Here is a 24,050-nt window from a genome sequence, read left to right as displayed (position 1 = left end):
TTTATGGTAACTAACATCTGTTGCACACTTAACCTCTTCTAGCAAATCTTCTCATACTGTGATATTCTTTTACATAAGTTACCTATTTACTGCTCACAACAACCCTCTATGGTACAGGCTGACATTATACTCCCATTTCACAGAGGAGGAAACTGAAGCCCAGAGGCTTCCAGTTGGTTCTGTTGCTGAAGCAATTTGACCAAGTTCATTCATTAAACAAAGGGGTCTATCTCCAAAGTGAGCGATCTTAAACCACCCGGCTCTCTGTGACGCACAGGGGCAAGAAGCGTGGGCTCTTTCAAGCACCTGAAAGATGAAAGTTGGGCACCTGCATTTTACTGCAGGCACTACTAACTTCAGTCCAAAACCCCGGTATAGAGGAGCCCAGCACTAACGCCTGCCCCCAACCTCTCTGCTCTCTCTCCAGGACCGCCGGGAGAGCTTGCCCACCTCTCCGCCCTGGACGCCCGGCGCATCCCGGCCCCCCAGTAGTCTGGATGGCTGGGTGAGCCCGGGGCCCTGGGAGCCGGGCCGTGGGAGCAGCATGAGCAGCCCCCCACCGCTGCCACCGCCGCCGCCCATGTCCCCCTCGTGGAGCGAGCGCTCGGTATCCCCGCTGCGATCCGAGACGGAAGTGCGGCCCCCCAGCCGCCAGCTGCAGGCGCTTCTGGCTCGAAACATCATCAACGCGGCCCGGCGCAAGAGCGCCTCCCCGCGGCCAGCGGGCGCCGAGAGCCTCCGGCCCTTCTCCCCACCGAGGGCGCCGCCGCCACCGCCACCGCCGCCGCCGCGCATGCGCTCGCCGCAGCCTTCCCGTCCCGGTCCAGCCGCGGCCCCCGGGGCCACATTCGCTCCCATCCCCCGGAGCCCGTTGCCTGCACCGCCTAGGCCCTTCCCCTACCGCCGCTCGCCCACAGACTCCGATGTGTCCCTCGACTCCGAGGACTCCGGGGCTAAATCACCCGGCATCCTCGGCTACAACATCTGTCCCCGCGGGTGGAACGGCAGCCTGAGGCTCAAGCGTGGCAACCTCCCCACCGAGGCCTCCTGCACCACCTAATAAGCCTTCCCCGCCCGCACCCTATCCCTGCCCTGGGAGGGCCGAGCGGGAAAAAGTGTCATCGGGCTTGGGAGATCCCAGCACCATGTCCCCAAGGGGTCTGGCTACTTTGACAGCCCCAGAGATCAGGGGTCAGCGGGGGAGAGCTCTGGGCTTGGGGGTGGGGTGATGATCCAAATTTGGGTTCTAGCCCTTGCTCTATCATTCAGTCATTGTGGAAAGACCTTTCCAATGCTCCTCAGCTTTCCCATCTGTTTAACAGAGCTTTGGCCAAGGCGATCTCAAACCTCTAAATTACCCCTTCTATTAATACACACACAAGGCAGGGCATTGTATGTATGGCCCCCTAAACTTGCTGCTCTGCAGAATTCCATACTCCTCTCCCACCTTTCTGGCTCTGACCTCTGGAGTCTGGCAAATGAGGGGGTGTGTTCCGAGGATCTTATGCCTGAGTTGCCTGTCCAAGTCCTGGCTTGACCATCCGCCTCCCTGGCACCAAGTCCTAGGGAGCAGCTGTTTTCCATCCCTTCCCAGACAGGCTCTATTTTTACCATGATGACCTTTAGAGAGGGTCTCCCAGGCCAGCTCAAGGTGTCCGGCTGGCCTCTCTGGAGAGAAGAAACAGGAAGATTCCTCCTCTCAGATCCCTCTCATGTTGTTCCCGTCCCAGTTCAGACTGCCTGGGACATCTGTAGCCAGAGAAGAGAGTTGTAAGGTGATATTTCCCCCAGGCCCAGGACTTGGGCTTCCAGGAATGCTATAGGTGTCTGCAACTCATCTGTCCCTTCTGGGCCCTTTCATGGCAGACTCTGGGCTCAGAGCTGAGCTAGGGAGAAAACAGTTTGACCTGGAGCTATCTGTTATCCTCTGGCTTTACTTGATAGCCCTGAGTTTGAGGTTGCCCACTTGGAAAGAGGGAGGCAAAGAGTTGTTATGGGCAGTATGCAAGCCATGGCAAGGATGCATAGAGGAGATTCTAGTAGGGAATGATTTGGCTCAGATGACCTCTGAGGGCTCTTCCAGTCCTGAAATGCATTCCATAGTATTTGGAAGGAAGGGAGAGTAAGTAGTACTGGAGGACTGGCTGGGCAGATGAGTCTGGGTGGGTGAGTGGGGGGTTAGACCAGAGTCTGCCTGTGTTTCTGGTTCCTTAGGAATTACCCCCACTCTTCAGTTTCAGGCTCAGCATCTGTATTGTGCCCAGATGAGTAGGCACTGTTCTGCCTCATCTCTTTCCTGTCACACTCTGGGCTAGCCAGTGTCTGGTGCCCAGTAACACTGGGGAGCCTGGCTGCAGGCCCTAGCCTGCCCCTTAAGCTGTAGTGACTCTGGTTGGGAAGCCTGGAAGGGACACAGGGAGGAATGTGCTTCAGTCCTATAGTTTCCAGAGCTGGCTCGTGGTGCCCTCTAGAGGTTTAAAATATCAGTTTCAGGATCCTAAGTGTGGGGGTGGGTGTGGGGGCTGGAACTGGCTGAGGATCAGAGGTATGTATGTAAGTGAAAGGTTACCAGGATGTTGCCAAAGGTGAGGGACAGAGGGTGATTTTGGGGGTTAGGGGTAGACTTGCCCCACCCCTCAGGTTGATATTAGACCTGGAACCCCTTAGTGAGGCTAGGGCAATCTGGGGTCAGGATGGGAGAGAGAATCAGGGTGAGGTGCTTTGGAATAAAGGACTGATCCCAGAGGATTCCTCAGGCCTAAAGACTGGGAACATAGGCTCTGGTGGTAGGAAGTTGAGAGGGTGCTCCAGCTTGTCAGTGATGAGCGATCACATTACTGAAGTCCCCTCCTGCTTCAGGGACCCTTGTAGCATGGGAGACTGGGGCTAAGGGCCTTTTTCAGAGAAAAGACACCATCAGGTTACGGTTAATGCAATGGCACAGAAAAAGCCACTTCTGCCTGCATTTCCCACAAATAGCCAGCAGGAGGCAGCCTTGGGAAGCTGCAGTTCTGTCTGGCTGTTCTCTCCCTGTCACCGCCTTCTTCCCTAGTCCTCTTCTCTAACCCGCTAGAAATTGCCTGGTCCTGCCTTTTGCCTCCTGTAGAATTCAGCTCTGGCCCTCAATAAATGCTTCTTGCATTCTTCTGTCCCTTGTGTCGTTTTCAGCTATGTCTAAAGCTCTTCTCTTTCCCCAACCATGGAACAGTCCATGGGCTGTGGGGTGGATGAGAATGATACACAAGGGATGGGTGCTTGGAAAGTCGCAACCCTGAGGAGAGATGGGGGACAAAGATAACACTCTGGGCCACAGACGAAGTCCCTGGGTTGAAGTTCTCATCTTATCACCTACTAGCTGGGTGACCCTGGGTAAACCCACTCCTTCTCCAGGCCCCAGCATCCCTATCTGTATAATGAATGAGTCGGTTGAGGGGATGTCTCAAGGTGGTATTGCCTGGGCCCTGACCAGACACTCACTGCAGTGGTCAGGGCCAGGCTGCATCAGGGCCCAGCACTCCAGGGCTGCTTCCTGACGACGGGCTTCAGGCAGGAGGAGGAGCTCCTACAAGAGGTAACATCAGAGTCCAGGCAACCCTAGAGAGCTCAGGACCCACACCATTAGCAGTGCTCCTCTTCTGATGGGGGCGTCCTTTGCCCAGAGAAGGGTATCATGGCTCTACTCACAGGTGAGGCCAAGCCTGCCCTAGGAACATCCCTCACCTTCTTCTAGCAGAGACAGAGCAAAGGACTCTGAGGGTCAGGAAGCTGAGTTCAGGTGATCCACAGCAGAGTCCAGGCTTCTTGAGAGAGATGCCCTTGGACAATCTATCTGGCACACAGGTACAGGAGATCACTTCCCTGGACCCAGCACATCCCTGCCCGTCCCACCTTTCCCTGGCAGCATTAATGCACCTCTGACACAATCTTTATCTTCAGCAGAATCCTCTCCTGAGCAGTGTCCCCATGCCTACTGGTGATCCTGGTGCCCAGACACCTCAAACCAATTTCATTCCAAACTTAACTAAGTATCTGCCCCCCGACCACTGTTGTTTTCCTTGAACGACTCAAGCCAGAAGTGGGAGTGGCTCTTTCCTCATCTCCTGCAGCCAGTCTGTCACCACGACCTGGTAATTCCCCGAACCCCTCAAGCCCCTCTCCTCCTCTCCATGCCCTCTGTCACCGCCCTGGTCCAGCCACCCCCTGGCTCTCGCTTGACCACAGTGAAATCCTCCTGCCTCCAGTCTCGCTCCCGCCAACCCACTTTCCACAGAGCAGCCAGAGATATCTTTGGAAAATGCCATCTGACTGCTCCATTCCACTGCTTTAAACTCCAACAGCCCCTTATAAAACTTTGCTTTTGAAAAGCCTGCTGTGATCCAGCCCCTGCCCACCTGTCTGGCCTCATCTCTCAGCACCACCCCAGCCCCCAGTCCTAGCTGGCCCCTAATATCCTTATACATGACGCAGCCTCGGCCTGCAATTACTCGTGCCCCTCTCTGCCCCGTGAACTCCCACTCATGCCTCGAGGCCCAGCTCAAATGTCTCCTCCTCTGGGAGGCCTTCCCCACCCCCAGGCTGAGCGAGTGGCACCCTCCCCTGGGGCCCTCCCAGAGCATTTCCCATGATGCGCTGCAGAAGCTGTTTACGGGGCTGACAGGGGCCTGGCTGAGCTCCTTGAGGACAGAGCCCTGCCTTATTTATTTTCAGTCCATAGAGAGAAGCTCAGAGAATGTGAGAAGGTAGAGGGAGAGAGAGAAGAAGGGAAGAAGGAAGCAGAAGGAAGAAAGGAAGGCAGGAAAGAAGGAAAGGAAAGGAAAGAACACGTCAAGCAAAGACATTGGGGGATAATTCTTTCATTCACCTACCCACCCATTCCATCACTCATTCAACAAATATCCACCAAGTTCCTACCAGGCCCCACTCTAGGCACTAAGGATATCGTTAGCAAGCTCAGGAGACCGGTGACTCACTCTCGGCATTTCCAGGTGACTTTGGTGTGTGCGTGTGTATGTGTGTTGTACATGTGCATGCAAGGCCTTCTGTGTGCGAGGGCTTGCTGCCGGGGCACCTGTCTTCTCTGGGGCCTGGTGCTTTTAGCATCTGTCCCTGGATCCTATTGCAGCCCGAAATAAGGCTGTGAGCCACCACAAGGCAGGGGCGACTCTCGTCAGCTGAGGCCGGAGCTGGCTGCAAGGCACACCCAGCTCGCCGACCCCCTGCACAGACACTGACCACTCGACTCTCAGCTTCCCGAAAGAGGTGTTAATCTGAGGGTCTGACACCCCCTCCTGCCCACTGTGCTTCCATCTCTCAGGTACCAGGATCCAAGGGGAGCTTGAGGGCTGTGGGGAGTGGGTGGTGGAGAAGAGTAATTCCAGAGCCCCTTCCCCCCACAGCAAAGCAAGGACCCTGCAGAAGGGCCGGGAGTGTGGGGCCTTGTGGAAGCCTGGATCCTGAATTGGGAAGGGAGGGATCCTAACCTCTCAGTTAAACGGGGAGGGGTGGCTAGGATTCCAGCTGGAGGGTAGGTTATGACTCTGCTCAGACTTCAAGATCTTTCAGCAACGGAGGGAACAGGGTCCCTGTCTGTCAAATGAGGGGTCCTTCCCGATGTCTGTAAATTTCTGTAAGGAGAGTATTTGTCAAGAAACAGATTTGGAACTGTGGGATCCTAAGTGGTCACAGTGGAGCATGCTTCACAAGCCCATGGGCCTCACCCCAAATGCATGCACATGTGCTCATGCTTGCATGCAGTTTTAGGTGGCACAGAGAGACACGGAGCTGGAGAGCTGCTTGCTCACACTTACCGAGGGAGTCAGAGAGACCGATTAGAATCCAGGTTGCCAAGCTCAGCACCAATGACCTGGGGCCGGGTATGGGTACGGGAGGGGAGAAAATGGATGGAGGCAGATTGTTTTTCTAAAAGAAGGAATATAGAAAAACCTGGCAGCAAAGCAGAGGGGCATAGAAGTGGGTAAGGCTGTCAGGTGGCTCAAGGGCTCTGCCTTCTCTCCTGAGGGCAAGATGGGGACTCTAGACTTGGGGCCTGCAGGGCTTCTCTGGGGCTTTGGGCCTCATTTTATTTTAAATCACCTCCAAGATTCCTGGGACACATCATAGATGCAAATGGGGGACTGGTGGAGGAAGGAGAGAAGCAGAGCACCATGGAAGGGCGCCGAAGGATGGGGGCTACGAAGGGGCTGATGGCTCTTTCAGCTTCCTTGCACCAGCCTGTGCCCTCAAGCTTCAGAGCTGAATACTTGGGACATGAGGGGCACACCTTGAAGACCCCAGTGCAGCCCCAGCCTAACCGGCCATGCTCCTCTCCCCCAGACTTCAACCTTCAACCTCTTTAAGCCTCTGAGTAGAGCTCACTCAAGTCAGTGGACAACAACAGTCAGACACCCCCACCTCCCCTTCTAATGTCCCAGAAACTACTCTCGATGAGCCTTGTGCTTCCTTAGCAACCTGGAAGCAGATCTGCATGACTTTGAGCATCTCCCTTGCCCTGCATGGACCTCAGCCTCCTCTTTCCCACTTGGACAGCCCTTGCTTGAGACTGGGGTGAGATATGGCTGTGTGGGGCTGAGGCTGGGTGGATCAAGGACTGGGAGGAACGGAGGCAGCTGGACCCATCTGTAGGGGTGTCTCCTCCACAGGATGATCCCCAAGGAGCAGAAGGGACCGGTGATGACTACCACGGGGGACCTCACTGAACCAGGTAAGGCTAACCCAGCCCCTGGGCATCCCTCAGATCCCATCCTTTCTTGGTCCCAGGCTATAGCCACTCAGCCTGCTGGCCCCAGGCCTGGGCAAACAGGTGTGAGTTCCAGGCCAGCCTGTGGAATCTGCCGCCTGGGCTGGGAAGTTTCCCGAAGCATTGGGAGGGGCCTGGCCCTGATTTCGGGGCACACGAGAGCTGAGGTTGAGTGCCATAGACTAGGCCCTGGCCCCACCTGAGTCATTGCCTCAGCCCAAGATTGAGCTCTGAGGGTCCCAGATCGAACCCTACCAATGGCCCAAGCTTCCCACATAATTGCTTGTGCTTTAACTGGGGGTCTCACTGAGCAGCCACAGCACGAGACAAGGGGTCAGGGGAGAGTGGGGCAGCGGGGCAAGAGCAGGCTGCCCAATCTGAGTCAAACCATTTCACGTAAAAGCTGATTCAGCCAATGGATAAATCATCTAAAATACATATTTATCAATTTTATAAGACCTCTTCCAGAACTCTTGGCAAAATTTTGGAGTCTTTATTTGGCCTACTTCAGAGCATTTTATGTATTTTAAAAATAAATTCAGCTAAGTCAGAAGTCTCACACTTTTCTGTGAATCATAGTGACATGGCGCTGTTGCTTAAAAGTACAGATTACTGAGGGAGCGCACAGTTACTGAGGGACTCAGGGGGCCGATCAGAATCCAGGTTGCCCAGCTCAGTGCCCACCGACCTGGGGCCGGGTATGGGAGGTACAGATGGGAGCAGGTTATTTATCTAAAAGAAGGACTATAGAGAAACCTGGTGGCAAAGCAGAGGGGCACGGAAGTGGGTAAGGCTGTCAGGAGGCTCATCCCAATATCCCTACCCAGGAGTTCTGATCCAGGGGACCTAGGGAGGAGGCCAAGCATTAGCCACTTAGACAAGTACCCGGATGGTTCCCATGCAGGAGAGCAGTGAACCAAGCTCTGATAAATCCCTGCCTAAGGACTTTGCTGCAGTTTTGCCTCCTTAGGTGAGGTGTTCTAAGAACTGTTTCATCATGTGTACAGCTTTATCTGTGAGGCATACTTTTAATCCATTTTGTGTGTTCTTGCCTCCTTTTGATGGTTTCATTTTTTTTCATTCCATGATTTTCATGCTGAAATATGTAAGCTTTGTGAGATATCGAGGCTCTAAATAGAAGAACCAGGCAAAGCATTTTCTTTTCTTGTCTAATTAGTTACAGACCCCCCAATGTTGACGCACATCATTTATGCCAGACTGGAAATAAGTTTTTTGTTGTTGTTGTTGTTGATTATTGCTAGAGTATTAATTAAAGACAATTTTTAAACTAAAGAAAAGTAGAAAGGGAAAAAAAATTGCATGAGCTCATCACCAAAAGACAGCCATTGTAAAATAATAAAAAAAACACTGTTCTTGTGCGCTTACTGTGTCTCAGATATGGTGCTAAGAGCATTTGAACTTTTTGTTATATATATAACCCTCACAACAACTCTGTAAATTAGATACAATTATGCCCATTTTTTAGATGAGAAAACAGAGACTCAGGAAAGCCAGGAAATCACATCCTCAGTAGATGCAGAACAGATTTGACCCCAGATCTCTTTGTCTCCAAAACTGCTCCTTTACCACATGGTTACATAAATAAAACATTTCATTTTATAAAATATTCAGACAAAACAGATATGAATGACTTTGAAAGCGGAAGTTCCTCATAATGAAACCATCTGGAGATAACCATTGTTAACAGATTTGTGTAAATCCTTCTTCTGTTCATATATAAACATTTATATAAGCACATATACACGTGGGCTGAATACTATACACTGTGTTCGTCATCTTAAATTTTTTTTCACTTTGCAGCACACCACATCTTAAATTTTTTTCACTCAGCTACATACCACATCTTAAATTTTTTTCACTTAGCAGCATACCACAGACTTCCCATCTTAGTATAATTTATCTCACCCCTCCTCTCCCCCAGCATATAAGATATTATATATATTTATACACCCTCCCCTGACAAGGAGGCCATGAAGGCTTGACTAAGGTTAGGGGTAGAGCCTGAGGATTCCTGAACAAGTGACTTGTTGAGATTGCACTCCTAGGAGACGGGAAGTGACAAAAGCAGAACTGGGCAGAGGAAATAGCTAAGGAAGGAAGTGGGTTCCAGAGCATAAATTAACTGCCCTATAGAAATCATCTCAGCTAAAAAAAAAAAAGAAAAGAAAGAAATCATCTCAGCTTTAGCAGGGGGGCTGTTGCAGCTTCTTCTCACCGGGGCAGTTCTCTGCAGAGGTGGCCGTTGTGAGCTGTTAGTCACTGATAAAGGGTGTCCAGGCGGCATCCCTTGTAAGACTGATTCCCCGTTTTCATAATCTGACACCTCACTGCAGCAAACATCCTCGTACGTATATCCTTGGGTGTATTTATTCAACTTTTCTCCCCAAGGATGAATGCCTAGAATTAGAATTGCTTAGTCAAAATAGGTTTCATCTATAGCTTTTTTTTTTTTTTGTCTTTAAATATTGAGCTCAGTTCATCTGAACAGCAGTTGAGAATATATGCCAGGGGACTTTTATTACATATTTAGGTATGTATTTAGGTATTACATATTTAGGTCTTTCATCTGTTTAAGACAGAGTGCATTGTCTCGTTTGAAAAAAAACAAAAACAGTGCAAACAATTTCCAGCCCTCCTCCTTTGTATATCCCATAAATAGTCACTGCTCATATTTGGCATGTCTCCTTGCAGATTCAATACATGCATAAGCATATACTTATTTTTTTAAACATATGAGTGGGATCTTAGAATACAAATTCTTCAGAAATTTGCTTTTTTTCCCCCCTCTTAATCTATAGTGGATTTCTTTCTGATTCTAATGTGTAGAAGTTTCTTTCTCTACATTTGCTGAAAGAATGAAAAAACCATCAGCCTCTTTTTTCAAAGGCCATTTAGGGTTCCGCTGAGTGGGATGAAGCGCCGCACTTGCACGGCCCTCAGAGCTGACTGCTGACCACGTCCGTCTTCCTCCCCCAGTCACTCTCTCTACTGTTCTCTGGGACAATTTCAGCAACCGCTCTTCTCAAACCTAAAGTACCTCCTCCCCCACTTCCATTCTCAGCTAGTGACCTTGCTTCTTATTTCACTGAGAAAAGGAGCCAAAGGAGACTTCTGCAGGCTCCCGCCTCCACATCTGTCCGCTTGTTTGCCTCTGTGTCCCTGTTCTCGGTTTTCCTAGCGTGAGAGATGAACTCTCCGTGCACCTGTCCGAAGCCAACGCTTCTAGCTGGGCGCCAGACACCCTCCCTGCTCTCTCCCCAGCTCTAGGACATTCCTTCAGTAATTCTCCTCTTTAAAAACAAGCAAGCAAACAAACCCCTCTTGTTTCCATAGCTGCATCCAGCCGTGGTCCTTCAGAGCACAGCTCCTCAAAGCTGCTGTCTTTACTTCCCTCCTCTCTCTCTTTTCAACATTTTATTTAACCAACTTATACATACACACAAACCAAAGTAGAGAGTTCAGACCCCCGAGGTCCCCCTTTTATTTCTGGAGTCCAGAACAAATCCCAAGAAACATGTCATTCCACCACCCCGCCCCAAACACTTCACTATGCATCAAAAGTAATAAAAAGCACATTTCCTTACATGTAAAGGTATTAACACACTGACCAAAATGAGCAACACTGATTTAATACTATCTAATAACCAGTCCTGTAGTCAACTTTCCCCAGTTTTCTTGTTTGTTCACGGATATCTAAATAAGAGCCACTTTGGATTCTAACATTATCTAGTTTCATGTGTACAACATTATATTTCTACTTCTGTACACATTAGAGCATGAAAAGTGAAAGTGTTAGTCCTGTCCAACTATTTGAGACCCTGTGGGCTGTAGCCCACCAGACTCCTCTGTCCACAGAATTCTCCAGGCAAGAATACTGAAGTTGATAGCCATTCCCATCTCCAAGGGATCACCCCAACCCATGAATCAAACTCTGGTCTCCTTTATTACAGGTAGATTCTTTACCATCTAAGCCACCAGGGAAGCCCATACACTATAGCATGCTCACCACCAAAAGTATGGTTTCTACCTTTCACCACAGTTGACCCCTTTACTCATCTCGCCCTCCCTCTTGGCCCCATTCCCTTCTAGTAACCACTACTCTGTTCTCTGTATCTGCATGTTTGTTGATGTTTGGTTTGATCATTCATGTTGGCTTTTGTTTATGTTTGTTTTTATATTCTGCATGTGAGTGAAATCATATGGTTGTCTTTATCTGACTTATTTCACTTAGCACAGCACCTTCAAGGGCCCTTGTTTTTATTTGGTAGCTATGTCTCTTAAATCTCCCTTAATCTAAATCACCGTTACCCCCTCCTTTTTTTTCCATGTCATTCACTCCTTTGAAGAAACTGGGCCAGATGCTCTGTACAAGTCCCACATCCTAGATTTGGCTCATTGCTTCCTCGTGGTATGGTTAAACTGTTCCTCAGTCCCTTTTCTCTTGAACCTTTTCCAATAAGGCTTTCACACCCAAGTACACCACAGGGACTGCTTTTGTGGAGATTACCAATAATAACCCCGTGTTACTAAATATAATGGTCAATTTTCAGCCCTCCTCTGACTCGACATGTCAGCAACATTTGACTCTGTTGATCAGTTCATTGTCCCTGAAACGCTTTCAGCCTTTGGTCCTAGGACACCACAGTCTTTAGATTTCCTCCTGCTTCTCCCCAGGCTCAGACTGTTTTCATCTCCTCGATCTAAATGTTGGAGGCCCTGAGGCTCAGTCTGTAGATGTTGGAGGCCCCGGGGCGCAGTCTGTAGAGCTCTTATGCATCCTCATAACCTTGGTGATCTCAGCCAGCCTCCAGGCTCAGAATGTCATTTAGAGAGCTGGAACATGAACCCACGTGGATCTGGTTTTAGAGATGACACTGCCTGCACTGTCCACACGCATCCCGCTCCTACCAGCGTCCTCATCACCTCCGACACTCCTCTCTTCCCAACAAGTCTCCCTTTGTTGGGCCAGTGTGAAATGTGCATTTTGCTGGTGGGGAAGCACAAAGGATATGGATAGTCCCCCAAATTACTGACAGTCATCAGCCCCGAAATCCTTCTACATGGCTGTAATGACTGGTCCTAACCATGAGGAGAGAAATCAACAGAAAACTCTTCACTGAAAAACAACGATAGCAAATACCATTTGTATACTCCCAATGTCCCACTTTTTACATCCAAGTCAGTTTTCTCCCACAAACATTAGACTCATATATCCAGCTCCCTCCTCAGCATCTCCACTGGGATGCCTACAAGACTCTTCAAACCTTATTCTCAGTTTTGGAGACCATTAGGGGAGTTTGAATATGTGTTAGGCATTACATTGATATAAAACAAAAATTCATTCACTTGAAAAGGAAGAGAGCTTTGAATAAAAGCAAGTTCCAAAGAAGCTATGTTATGATTTCATTTTGGTTAAAAAAATCACATAAATATATGGTCAATTAAGAAGACAGGGGGGCTTCCCTTGTGGTTCAGTTGGTAAAGAATTCGCCCGCAATGTGGGAGATCTGGGTTCAATCCCTGGGTTGGGAAGATCCCCTGGAGAAGGGAAAGGCTCCCCACTCCAGTATTCTGGCCTGGAGAATCCCATGGACAGAGGAGCCTAGCAGGCTACAGTCCATACAGTCGCAAAGAGTTGGACACTACTGAGCAACGTAGCATGCACACACAGCACATCCTGATAAAAGGCTATTTTAAAATGAAAAGAAGACATGTCTAGACCTGAATGCTTGAGAGTGGCCGCTGCATCCTCCCAGCGGCTCAGGCCAGAAACTTTGCCATCACCTCCACTCCTCTGTCTCTCTCTCACATCCCACCCCAAGGGCCTTCCTTCAGAAGATATCTAGAATCTGATAATTTCTCATCACTTCCACCATTATGGGCACAGAGCTGCACAGGAGATTCAGGGACTAAATACACCTGACAAAAGAATATCTGAAATGATGCTTGATTTCAGCATCAGTTCAGTTCAGTCGCTCAGTCGTGACTCTTTGCGACCCCACGAATCGCAGCACGCCAGGCCTCCCTGTCCATCACCAACTCCCGGAGTTCACTCAGACTCACGTCCATCGAGTCAGTGATGCCATCCAGCCATCTCATCCTCTGTCGTCCCCTTCTCCTCCTGCCCCCAATCCCTCCCAGCATCAGAGTCTTTTCCAATGAGTCAGCTTTTCACATGAGGTGGCCAAAGTACTGGAGTTTCAGCTTTAGCATCATTCCTTCCAAAGAAATCCCAGGGCTGATCTCCTTCAGAATGGACTGGTTGGATGTCCTTGCAATCCAAGGGACTCTCAAGAGTCTTCTCCAACACCACAGTTCAAAAGCATCAATTCTTCGGCACTCAGCCTTCTTCACAGTCCAACTCTCACATCCATACATGACCACAGGAAAAACCACAGCCTTGACTAGATGGACCTTTGTTGGCAAAGTAATGTCTCTGCTTTGGAATATGCTATCTAGGTTGGTCATAACTTTCCTTCCAAGGAGTAAGCGTCTTTTAATTTCATGGCTGCAGTCACCATCTGCAGTGATTTTGGAGCCCAAAAAAATAAAGTCTGACACTGTTTCCACTGTTTCCCCATCTATTTCCCATGAAGTGATGGGACTGGATGCCATGATCTTCGTTTTCTAAATGTTGAGCTTTAAGCCAAATTTTTCACTCTCCACTTTCACTTTCATCAAACACAGGCAAATCACACTCAGAGGAGTCATCTCAGCCCATTGGCTAGGCAAAGAATCCACAGAATGACACCCAGTGTCAGCAAGCATAGGGAGAAACTGACATACTTGTACATAACGGACGGTGCTGTGAAGAGGTCCCCTTAGAGTTAGCAGCCGGAGTATCCTGAAGGTTTGGTGGTAAGAGCTCTCTCTGTCCTCTCCTGCAGTTCCTTTGCTGGACCTGGGCAAGAAACTGAGCGTGCCCCAGGACTTGATGATGGAGGAGCTATCGCTGCGTAACAACAGAGGGTCCCTCCTCTTCCAGAAGAGACAGCGCCGCGTGCAGAAATTCACCTTTGAGTTTGCAGCCAGCCCTCGTGCTGTAAGCTCCCACTGCACTCACAGGGAGACTGAGGGCCAGTCATTAGCCTAGAGCCAAACAACGAGCCAAGTGAGAACATCTGGCCCCTACAGGGGCCCTTCAAGTCCAACTAGGGGATGACTGTGGCGTCACCATCAGACTGACGCCTGCCCGGCTCTGTGATCTTAGAAGAGTTAGCTCTTCAGGCATGTCTCCCCAGACACGAAACATAAAGTGGGTTGGACAGGGTGAGCCATGGAGTGAAGGGACCCTGGCTCCTGTGAAAAGTGTCGAAGGACAGTCAGGTGCTCTGGGCTGAATGTGCAGCAAGCAGGATTTAGATTAGACCTGAGCTTGATCTAAGATGGAAAATACAGAACACCTCTCTCTTCTTCCCTCTGGAAGAAGGTAAAGTCATCTAAAGAATGGGGCTTCCCTGGTGGCTCAGTGGTAAAGAGCCCACCTGCCCATGTAGGTGACAGTTCGATCTCTGGGTCAGGAAGATCCCTTGGAGAGGGAAATGGCAACCCACTCCAGTATTCTTGCCTGAGAAATCGCATGGACAGAGGAACCTGGCGGGCTACAGTCCATGGCTCGCAAGAGAGTTAAGACATGACTTAGTGACTAAACAACAGCAAAGAAAGGAAACAAGAATGACCTGCCCTTGGACTTCAGAGAGGTGGCAGGCAGTCTCAAGTACTTCTGATGAACTCAGGGCCTGCTATCCTGCTCCACTCAATTTCTGGATAAAACAGGAGGGGGCACCATGTGGCAGAATAACAAAAATGACAAAACATCTACCTTTGCTATGTGCTTATGACAGTGCTAGCTAAGCCGTGAGCACGTGTCGTCTCGTTTAATGATCAGAGAGTGATAGTATCATCATCATGCCCTCTCTACAGAGAAGGAAACTGAGGCTCAGGGAGGTTAACGGAAGTCCAGGGGCAATACAACAATAGCCGCTAACATATATAAGAGCACTTCTCTGTTCCAGGGTCTAGCGCTCTACATTATGAACTCATTCCCCCAACATCCCTGGGAGGTGGGCTCTAGGATTATGCCCCTCCCCACCCCCTGCCTTTTTCAGTGGAGGCAGAACCCTGGTAAGCCTACCTGTGGTTTACTTGCCACCCACCTCCCAACCCCACAGGTCGTGGCAGGAAGTGCAAAGGAGAAGGTGACTGGAACAGCAGAACCTGGGATGGTGAGTGTGGACAGAGATTCCCCCAAGGAGGGAAAGCCCGGGGGAAGGGGCCAGGCAGCTCAGATTCTCTGAGCTTTCACTCCCGTGCCCAGGTTGCCAACAGCCATGAGGGGCAGAACTACCGCTCTGAGCTCCACATCTATCCCGCCTCTCAAGGGGGCTCTGGGGATGCTGAGTCCATGGCCTCCCGGCCAGTGAGCACCTACAACCCCAGCGCCCTGGCACCAGGTAAGTGGCCTCCCCACGTCCCAGGACCAGGACTGGAGGATCATAACATGGGTGTGTTCCCTGATGGGGCAGGAAGAGCACCCAGAGAGTATCTAGTCCATCTCCTTACACACACACACCCCTCTCTGCAGATACAGCACAAGCCCAGAGAGGTACAGCTGTGTCAGGCCACAGAGCGTGCCAGAGATGAGCCAAGACTAGAGTGTCTGCCCCAACTTGCACTTCCCCTGCTCCATCCTCCCCATTTCCAGGGATGGGAAAGGGTCCTCTTTGCTACAGCGGGTTTGGCATCACATTCCACTCCCTCCCTTGACTTCCCTTTCCTAGGTCCTTCCTTCCCATCCCCAGTGTCCATGGGTTGGGTGTGGGGACCAAAGGAGAAGGAAACCCAGGCAGCCCACTCGCCTGCCTCCCACATGCCATACTCCACCCCTAGGTTATGCTGAGCCACTGAAGGGCATCCCACCTGAGAAGTTCAACCACACAGCCATCCCCAAGGGCTACCGCTGCCCGTGGCAGGAGTTCATCAGCTACCGGGACTACCTGGGCGAGGGCAGAAGTCACACCCCCAGTCTGGCGGAGTATCGAAATTTCAACAAGTAAGACAAGGCGGGGCTGCTCGGGGAGAGACCTGGGAGGAGGACGCACTGGAGCCAGTCACAACCACAGCAGCAGCTGCGTTTCCTGAGCACTTTCTACATGCCAGGCTCTACCCCAACGCCTTGTATGCATTTATTGTGTTCCTGCTAAAACACAATAGAACTCTTGCGCCTTAGCACTTAGCAGGTGCTCAGTAAATGCACAGGGGATGAATGGGTGTGTGTGGCACACATCTTGTTGGATCCTGCTTCACAACAGGGTGGGGCAGGTGCTACAATTTTTCCCATTCTGCTGGAGAAGAGGATTATCAACAATCTGCCCAAAGTCACATGGCAAGAAAGCAATGGCAGGGCTGGGATCCACATCGGGTTTGTCGGACTCCAGAGTCCAGTTTCTTGTTCTTCATCACTGCTGTGTGCCACCTCCTTGATGGATGTGGACGTGAGAGTCCTTCCCTGGGTGGGGGCCCCAGATCTCACCAGTCCTAGGCCACTTCAGCCTTTCCCTTTCATCAGTGGTCTGGAAGAGGCCTAGAAAGTGACCTTGAGGTTGCGCCACTGTGGGAAGTGGCAGTGAAATATTGGACACCAGAGGTGAGAACAACAGTAAGTGGCTCATAGTGTTTAGAGCGTGGGGCTTCATCAAGGGCTTAATGCAATCTCTACCCCCGGCTGTGTGACCTTGGGCGAATGGCTTAACCTCTCTGGGTCTCCAATTCCCACTTATAAAAGGAGACTCTTATAGTATTAATATCTACTTCATAAAATGGTTGTGAGGGTTGCATGAGAGGCCATGGGTAAAGTTTCTGGCAAGTGAGAATCTCTCAAAAAATGGTAGCTTCTATTATTACTATTTACAGGTTATTATTTTCAGGGGAGAACTTGAAAGGGATAAATTTAATGTTCCACTCTAGGGGCCTGAAAACAAGTCGCAGCAGGCAGGACGGGAGCCTGGCACTGGAGGAAGGCGTGGGGCTGGGGGATGCATTTCAAATGCAGTTGGCTTCCTTACTGTGCTGCTATTTATGAGAAATTCTCTGCTGGCTTGGGCTGCACTAAGTGAGAAAGTGGAGGGTCCACAGAGAGGAGGCCACAGCCCAGCTCTTCTGGCACCTGCTCAGACCACATGTGGAGACTATCTGCCTGGCTTGGCCTTGAGACCAGGTCCCCTAAGGAAGGGTTGAAGGAGCCGGGGTGATGGGCCTTGAGAAGAGAGTGCTCTGGAGGGATGTGACTGCCCTCAAACAGCTGAGAGCATGGGAGGACCATGATGGGAAGAACAGGGTCCAACAGGCATCGTGTGAATCACAAGCCATTGGCAGAGGATTGGGGATTTCCTGCCAGGAAGGACTGGGCTGCTTCTTCTCCCGGGGCCCTCCAGCCCTGCCTGTCTAGCTATTTAAAACCCTCAGCAGACATCAGTGCTAGCAGGCAGCTTCCAGGCTGGCCAGGGCAGGCTGTGGCCCCACCGATCTCACGCTATGACGGGCTGAGGCATGTTCCCACCAAAAGAAGGGGGGTTCTTAAGGAGCCTCAAGGCCAGACCCTTCCTGGCGCAGAAGAGGCAACTGAGGTAGAGAGGGAAGGACAGCAGTGTTGGCAGTCAAGCTGTGCTCAGCATCCACGGCCCGACTGTGAACTCTGCGCAGCTTGGAAGCTGCCTGGCCTGCTCCTGTGGGGCCCGGCTGTTGCCACCACCGCTGGGGTGGTCCAGGCAGAAACACTGTCCTGGCTGGAACCTGGCTCCTGGCTCAGGAACGGTCCCAAGCTGCAGGGAAAACACTACATGAGCAATGCTCTTTGTTCTCTTAAAAGTAAAAAATAGTTTGAAAATCATGTATTTATATTATCTTAGGAAAAAAAACACAACCCTGCTGCTGCTGCTAAGTCGCTTCAGTCATGTCCGACTCACTCTGTGCGATCCCATAAACGGCAGCCCACCAGGCTCCGCCGACCCTGGGATTCTCCCATCAACACTGGAGTGGGTTTCCATTTCCTTCTCCAGTGCACGAAAGTGAAACGTGAAAGTGAAGTCACTCGGTCGTGTCCGACTCTTAGCAGCCCCATGGACTGCAGCCCACCAGCCCTCCTCCGTCCATGGGATTTTCCAGGCAAGAGTACTGGAGTGGGGTGCCATTGCGTTCTCACATACAACCCTAGGCAACTACAAATGAAAGTAGGGCCCTTTGTTCCCCATCCTCCAATCCCGGGTCTCTTCCCAAAAGGAGCACTGTTGTCAGGTTGGAGTGTGTTCTCAGAGCATCTACAAGCAGCTACATACCTATGGGCATGTAGCATTGTTTGGTTTGCATGTGTATGTGTGTCTTTTGATATTCTGAATCTCATCCTATAACTTGCTTTTTTCACTCAACATTATGCTTTTGAAATCTCTTAGTATCTATAGCTCTGTTCATTCCTTTTAAGCTGTTACATAGTACTCTGCCATGAATATATTGATCTTATCCATTGTTCTGCCAGTGGGCATGTGGCTTGTCTCTGGTTTGTCACTAATCACTGCTCATATCTGCTCCCTTGTGCATATGTGCATGCACTTCCTAAGCCATATGCTTACAGGTAGAGTTGCTGGTTGACAGAATTTGCACATTCTCAGGTTTAAAGGATCCTGCCAAATTGCCCTGCAAGGTAGCAGCACCAGTTTAGCCTCCAGCCAGCAGTATATGAGTGAGAATCTCTCCACCATTCACTAACTTTGGCCAGTTACCAAATCACTTATTCTTGTCAGTATTGTGGGTGAGAAATGGCATGTCTTGGTTGTAATCTGTATTCTCTGAATCTGAATGTTCTTTCTAACTCTCCTTTCTCTCTCCAGTTTGTGATATATTTTTGTAAGGGGAGATGTCAAGAGGAAGGAAAAACCAGATTCCAATTCTTCCCCCTTCTGGACTTTATTTAAGGGGAGCTGAGAGTTTTGCTAGGACAGGCCAATTTTCACTCTGAAAACATCATTCTTATTAATATTTACAAACAACGAGCCATCCTGACTAGGGGCAGATTTGGGACTGGGCAAAGCTGGAGAAACCTGTTAAAGATAGTACAAAATCTTTTGCTGAGTAACAGAGAAACGGAGGCCCAGAGAGGCGGGGAGGGGGCCACACGCGGTCACCTCCATGTCTGTTCTGCCACCCCACTCCCACCCAACCTGCCTCTCCTGCCGCTCTTCTCTCCCCAGGACCCCGGTGCCCTTTGGAGGACCCCTGGTGGGAGAAACCCTTCCGAGGGCAGGCACTCCCTTCGTTCCGGAGCTCACCAGTGGCTTGGAACTCCTTCGCCTCAGGCCCAGCTTCAACAGAGTGGCCCAGGGCTGGGTCCGCAACCTCCCGGAGTCTGAGGAGCTGTAGCTCCAGCACCTTCACTTCCCTCATCTCAGAGTTCGAATAACACCTGGAGCCAAGATTTGTGGCCAGCACTTCAGTTTACAAAGGGCCATCGCACACAAAACCTTACTGCAAATGGCCTCAAAGTCACAAAGTTCAGCAGTTCCCAATGTGGCATGCTTCAAAATCACCTGGGGGTATTTTCCTACAGGTTTCTGACCTGCCCAAACCTGCAGCATCAGAATCCCCTGAGCAGAGGATCTCTATTAGTAACTCGCACTCCGAGCTGATTCTAAGAAAACTGGTCCCTGGTTTGTGTCTTTAGGAATCGAAGCCTCCAGTGACTTCACATCCTGCCTCCACTCTCTCCTGTTCCTGTACTCTAGCGTAGTCTCCCCCAGTGACAGGGAGCCCACTAGCTGCCTATTTACCTGTGAAGCACTCTGATAATTAGTTTTTCCTTTTACTGAGACACAGATGGTCTTTATCTATTCACGCTGCTAACATTTACTAAGCACCAACTGTGTGTTAGCTGCTGTGCCAGCCATAGGGAGAAGGTGGAGAGTAAGCCCAGGCCCTAGCCTAGAAAGAGGGAGGAAAAGACAGTAGCGAAGACAGATTTGTAAAGTGGTAAATCACCTTAATGCTCCCTAAAGCACACTGACAACTGAGGAACCATGTGAAGCAGAGGGGGGGTCTCTAACCCTGGGTGTGGGGTGGGGACTCTGGAAGGTGTCCCAGAGGATTTGAGTAGGGCCTTGGAGGACTGAAGGGAGGGGGTGTGACAGGGAGATTGTGGAGATGAAGGCATTTCTGGCAAGTGGGTGGTGAGTGCAAGGGTGCAGAATTGTCACGGGTACCGGTGTGAAGAAGGGGGACGGCAGTGTCAGAGAAGGCGGTGAGTCCTCAGCGGGGCGGAGTGGGGTGGGCTGCACTAAGGAGATGGGGAAGTTATTAAGCTGGGGAGTGAGGGGTCTCGCTGGTTGCTGTGTGGGGCACAGACTGGAGAGGAGCAAGGCCCATGCCGGGAACCCTTCAAGGAACGAGGCCTGGACTAGGGAGACAGCCATGGGGTCAAAGGAAGGAGCACCCCTCGGCACCCTCCGGGGCAGGTGCAGAGTGGGGTGCTTACAAGGACGACTCCCCTCCACCCGCTTCCACTCACCATTTGGAGCAGACCCCGGGCTAGATCTCGTTGTAGTGCCCACCAGGCGTAGTTCGGCCTCTGCGCAGGCTCCTTGGAAAGACGGGGAAGGAAGCGCCTCCCTGCAGGTGTGGGTGGTGGTGCTGATGGCGGTTGATTTTTATTGGGTGCCTCGGTGCTCGTGCTGGTAGCAGGTGTTCTGGATCCCCCATTTCTAATTTTCAGTACAACCTCGAGACAAAGGCGTGGTCTTGCCTTACAGATGTGGCTATCCAGACCTAAGAAGGGGAAGTGACTTGTCTGGGGACAAAGCCAAAGTGGGGATCTGTCCAATTCCAGTGAATATCACTCCACTGGGTGGCCAAGTCAGTGCCCGTTCAGTCTGGAATCACCTAATCCTGGTGTCATGCTTTTAGAGCTTAAGAGTGCAGGCTGGGGGTCAGACTGGATGGGGTGGGTTCTAGTGCCACTGCTAGCTGTGGGAACTCGAGCAAGTCATTTCTCACCTGTGGGCCTCTGTTTCTCCACTTGTAAGATGAGGACAAGAGTACAAGACCCTGCATAGGGTTTTGTGAGCATAGTGATGGACACACAGGTAATAAGCAGTCAGATTTTAGGCAACTACTGCTCTTGGCTGGATACGATGTTCCTGCAGTGAATGCACCTTGAGAAGTAGGCTCATGGAAATGTCACTGGGGGTCAGTTAGGCTGAAACCTGAAGGAGAGCCTCCGATGACCATAGGGCTCCCTTTGGACATGATTTACTCCTTTCCCCGCTGCCTCCCTCTGCCTCCTCCCTGACTCCCTCTCCTGGGGAGAGGAGAAGGCCACAAATCTAGCTGATTCCCAGGTGTGCACGCTGGAAATCTAGCTGGTTTCCAGAAATAGAAAATGGCTGCATCTTCCTTTTGCTCTGGAGGAGTTTCTCTATGCCCCACCCAGTCTTAAGGGGCCAACAGCTGATTTAGATTTACTTGCAATTGATGTGCTGTCTTGAATGTGGGGGCTGCCATTTAAGGCTGTGTTTCTATGAACTGAAAGCCAACCGTTAAAGTGTCTGAAACAAGGAAGAGAGGATATGGACTGTCTTGGGTTGGTTCTGCTGTGCTCTGAGGGTAATGTTAGCCAGCGGGTATGGAAAAGAAGCTTGCTGCACCCCAGAGTAAATCCTCATTCCTTGTTTTTTCTGAGGTGTTTAAAAAAAAAAAAAGGAATGCTTATTGTAAAAGTAAATAAATAAATGAAGTAGTAAAATGTGAAGGTATCGGTCCACAGAGCTCCTCCCATACACAAACGGAGCCCTTCCCTCCTTCCTGCATTCTGCCCCATTCCCATACATACACCAGAGGTAACCACTGCTAATTGTTTGGTCCCCCTAGAATTCTAGACTTAATTGAATAAAGATGTACATGTATATAGATGCATAAGTACAGAGACATGTCTTTCTTTTAATGGGATCATACAGTATTTGTTGTTCTGTATTTTGCTTCTTTATTCAACAAGTAAAATTTGGATCCTGAAAAAGCAGGCCATTAACCTTTCATGTAATTTGGGAGCCTAGTATGCCCTTCCCATAAATTCTGTACTTTTGCCTGCTTTTGTTCTTTACATGAATGAAATCGTACAGTGATATAGAAATGAAAGGGGCTGAGAGTAACCCAAACACTGGGACAACGGACAGCAGACATGGCAGCAGTGGCCATGAATGAACTACGGTGACACGACACTGAGGCGTCTTAGCAGCAAAACTGAGCAAAGACAGGCAGGCGCACAAAACATGTTTACTGACGCAGGGAGGGGTTTAATATGAAATCAGGACTTTGGAGGAAAGAAAGGTTTGTGATCGTGAAGGGACATAATGTCCCTTCTGGGGAAAGCTGGACAGTTTCTATTTCCAGATATATGTGATTGTTATACAGATATCCACTTAAAACATTTAATTTAGCTGTGCATCTGTTGTTTATGCACTTTTTTGGTACATGAGTTACATTTTACCAAAACAATCCCTCCTTTTAAACAAGTTAGTGGACACAGGAATTCCCTGGTGGTCCAGTGTTAGGACTCAGCGCTGTCACTGCTAAGGGTCCAGGTTCCCTCCCTGGTCAGGGGACTAAGACCCTACAACTGTGGAGTGTGGCCAAAATAAATAAATGATAAAATAAATTAAAAAGTTAATGGGTAGATTGTCCAGCATTACTAACAAGAGTTCCAGAAGGAGTTTTGAATGACTTGGGATTCTCTGGATTTGATCAGAGACATAAACTCACATAAGCTTCACCCCGTCATGAGAAGGATAAACTAAAGCCACACTTAGGAACCATGGCAGTGAACACTCACAGAACCCCAAAGTCACAAAGATACTTTGGAGGCTCCAGACAAAAAAGGTCGACAGCAATAATGGAAAAACATCTTCAAGAAGTGAGAGCAGAGACTTCCCTGGTGGTTCAGTGGTTAGGACTCTGTGCTTCCACTGCGTGGGGTAAGGGTTCGATCCCTGGTGGGAAACTAAGATCCTGCAAGCTGTGTGCCACAGCAAATAAAAAAAAAAAAGTTAACTTTCAGAGAAATAAATAGGAAGAGACTTTTCATTAATCTCCAAGGTAACTATAAAAGAACATTTTTGGGGCAAGATCCATACAGAAAGCATAGAATGTAAGGAGCAATGATGAGCAGAGAAATCAATTCAATAGAGAGCAGGAAGAGTTAAAAAAAAAAAGCAAAGGCACATAAAGTGGTATAAATACATTTAAATGTATCAATTATCACAATAAATACACATAGATAAGACTCACCAGTTTAAAGACAGAAACTCACAAATTGGACAAAAAGTAATTCTAGCTCTATGCTGTTCACAAAGCAGCACTCCTGAAAATATGACACAAAAATAAAATAAATGGAAAAGGATAAGCCAGTTAAATATTATCCCTAAGAAATGTGCTCTAGCCATATTAACATCAGACAAAAGAGACTTCTGGCAAAAAAAAAAAAAAGGATTATTGTGATAAATACCGTTATATAATACACAAAACACATAATCACAGTGGAAGGTTTAACACATTTCTTACAATTGTTGACTGCTTAGCAGACAAATAATGGATATGGATATAAAAATTTTGAACAATAAAATGAAAGTGTAGAATTCTGCCCCATCAAATTAGACAATACTAATTATTTTCAACTACCTATGAAACATTTTAAAAAGTGAATACACAAAATAAAAATTTTGTGCATCAAAAAACAGTCAAGAGAGTGAAGACAACCCATAGATTATAACTGAAAGAATAAAGTAAATATTCGTGAATTCAGGGATATAATTAAGTGACTGAATAAACAAATACACGAGGGGAAAGGACAGATCTTCCTTCCCTACAAAAGACTTACAAATAATACATGTGGGTACCACCCCTTCCAGGAGGTGGAACTTATTTCCCCTCCTACTCATTACAGACTGGACTTACTGACTTGCTTCCAAAGGGCATAGGAAGGAAAAATAGTAACTTTACAAAGACACTACTTTAACCAAGTGATCAAGGTTAACATCATCAATTTAACTTCCTGATGTAAACGGATGAGAAGGGCACCCCCACCTTGTGATATTTCCCCCAAGTTCATAAGCCCAGTCTAAACAAATACAAACTGAGAGAAATTCTACAAAATACCTGACCAGTTAGTCCTCTTTGAATCTATCAAAATCATGAAAAACAAGGAAAGACTGAGAAATTGCCACTGCATTCTCTATTC

At 49.2% G+C, this 24,050-nt stretch overlaps 2 protein-coding genes and 1 long non-coding RNA gene across 9 annotated transcripts in view; 2 read left to right on the top strand and 1 right to left on the bottom strand.

Moving 5' to 3' along the window:
• Positions 1-3,151, top strand: part of SYNPO (synaptopodin) — a 57,153-nt gene extending 54,002 nt beyond the window's left edge. For all 4 annotated transcript variants that reach the window (XM_025292401.2, XM_025292402.2, XM_006042026.3 and 1 more), the window contains one exon: positions 428-3,151. In XM_025292401.2, coding sequence (XP_025148186.2) covers positions 428-1,060 — 633 coding nt within the window. In that variant the 3' untranslated portion in view covers positions 1,061-3,151. The remainder of the gene's footprint in view (positions 1-427) is intronic.
• Positions 170-20,468, bottom strand: LOC123335036. 2 transcript variants are annotated; one of them, XR_006553294.1, is made up of 6 exons: positions 20,331-20,468; positions 8,994-9,175; positions 5,808-5,863; positions 5,481-5,624; positions 3,721-3,825; positions 3,301-3,562 (listed from the first exon to the last, which is right to left on the bottom strand). It is a non-coding gene; the product is annotated as an uncharacterized LOC123335036 (long non-coding RNA). The 2 variants fall into 2 exon arrangements; XR_006553293.1 differs by lacking the exons at positions 3,301-3,562; positions 3,721-3,825 and adding an exon at positions 170-306.
• MYOZ3 (myozenin 3) lies at positions 3,855-21,736 on the top strand. Of its 3 annotated transcripts, none has more exons than XM_025292403.3 (7): positions 3,855-4,985; positions 6,643-6,721; positions 13,666-13,820; positions 14,950-15,003; positions 15,096-15,231; positions 15,668-15,830; positions 19,021-21,736. In XM_025292403.3, exons 2-7 carry the CDS (start codon positions 6,661-6,663, stop codon positions 19,187-19,189), a joined length of 738 nt encoding a protein of 245 aa, XP_025148188.2. In that variant the 5' UTR covers positions 3,855-4,985; positions 6,643-6,660; the 3' UTR covers positions 19,190-21,736. The 3 variants fall into 3 exon arrangements, with proteins under 3 accessions (XP_025148188.2, XP_006042085.2, XP_006042084.2); XM_006042023.4 differs by having other exon boundaries at positions 3,856-5,314; positions 6,660-6,721; XM_006042022.4 differs by having other exon boundaries at positions 3,861-4,985; positions 6,660-6,721.
• The last annotated feature ends 2,314 nt before the right edge of the window (positions 21,737-24,050 follow it).

This window comes from Bubalus bubalis, chromosome 9 (genome assembly GCF_019923935.1).
Source record: "Bubalus bubalis isolate 160015118507 breed Murrah chromosome 9, NDDB_SH_1, whole genome shotgun sequence".
Lineage (NCBI taxonomy): Eukaryota > Metazoa > Chordata > Mammalia > Artiodactyla > Bovidae > Bubalus > Bubalus bubalis.
The sequence above is the reverse complement of the archived record's forward strand: the minus strand, read 5'-3'. Positions and strand labels throughout refer to the sequence as shown.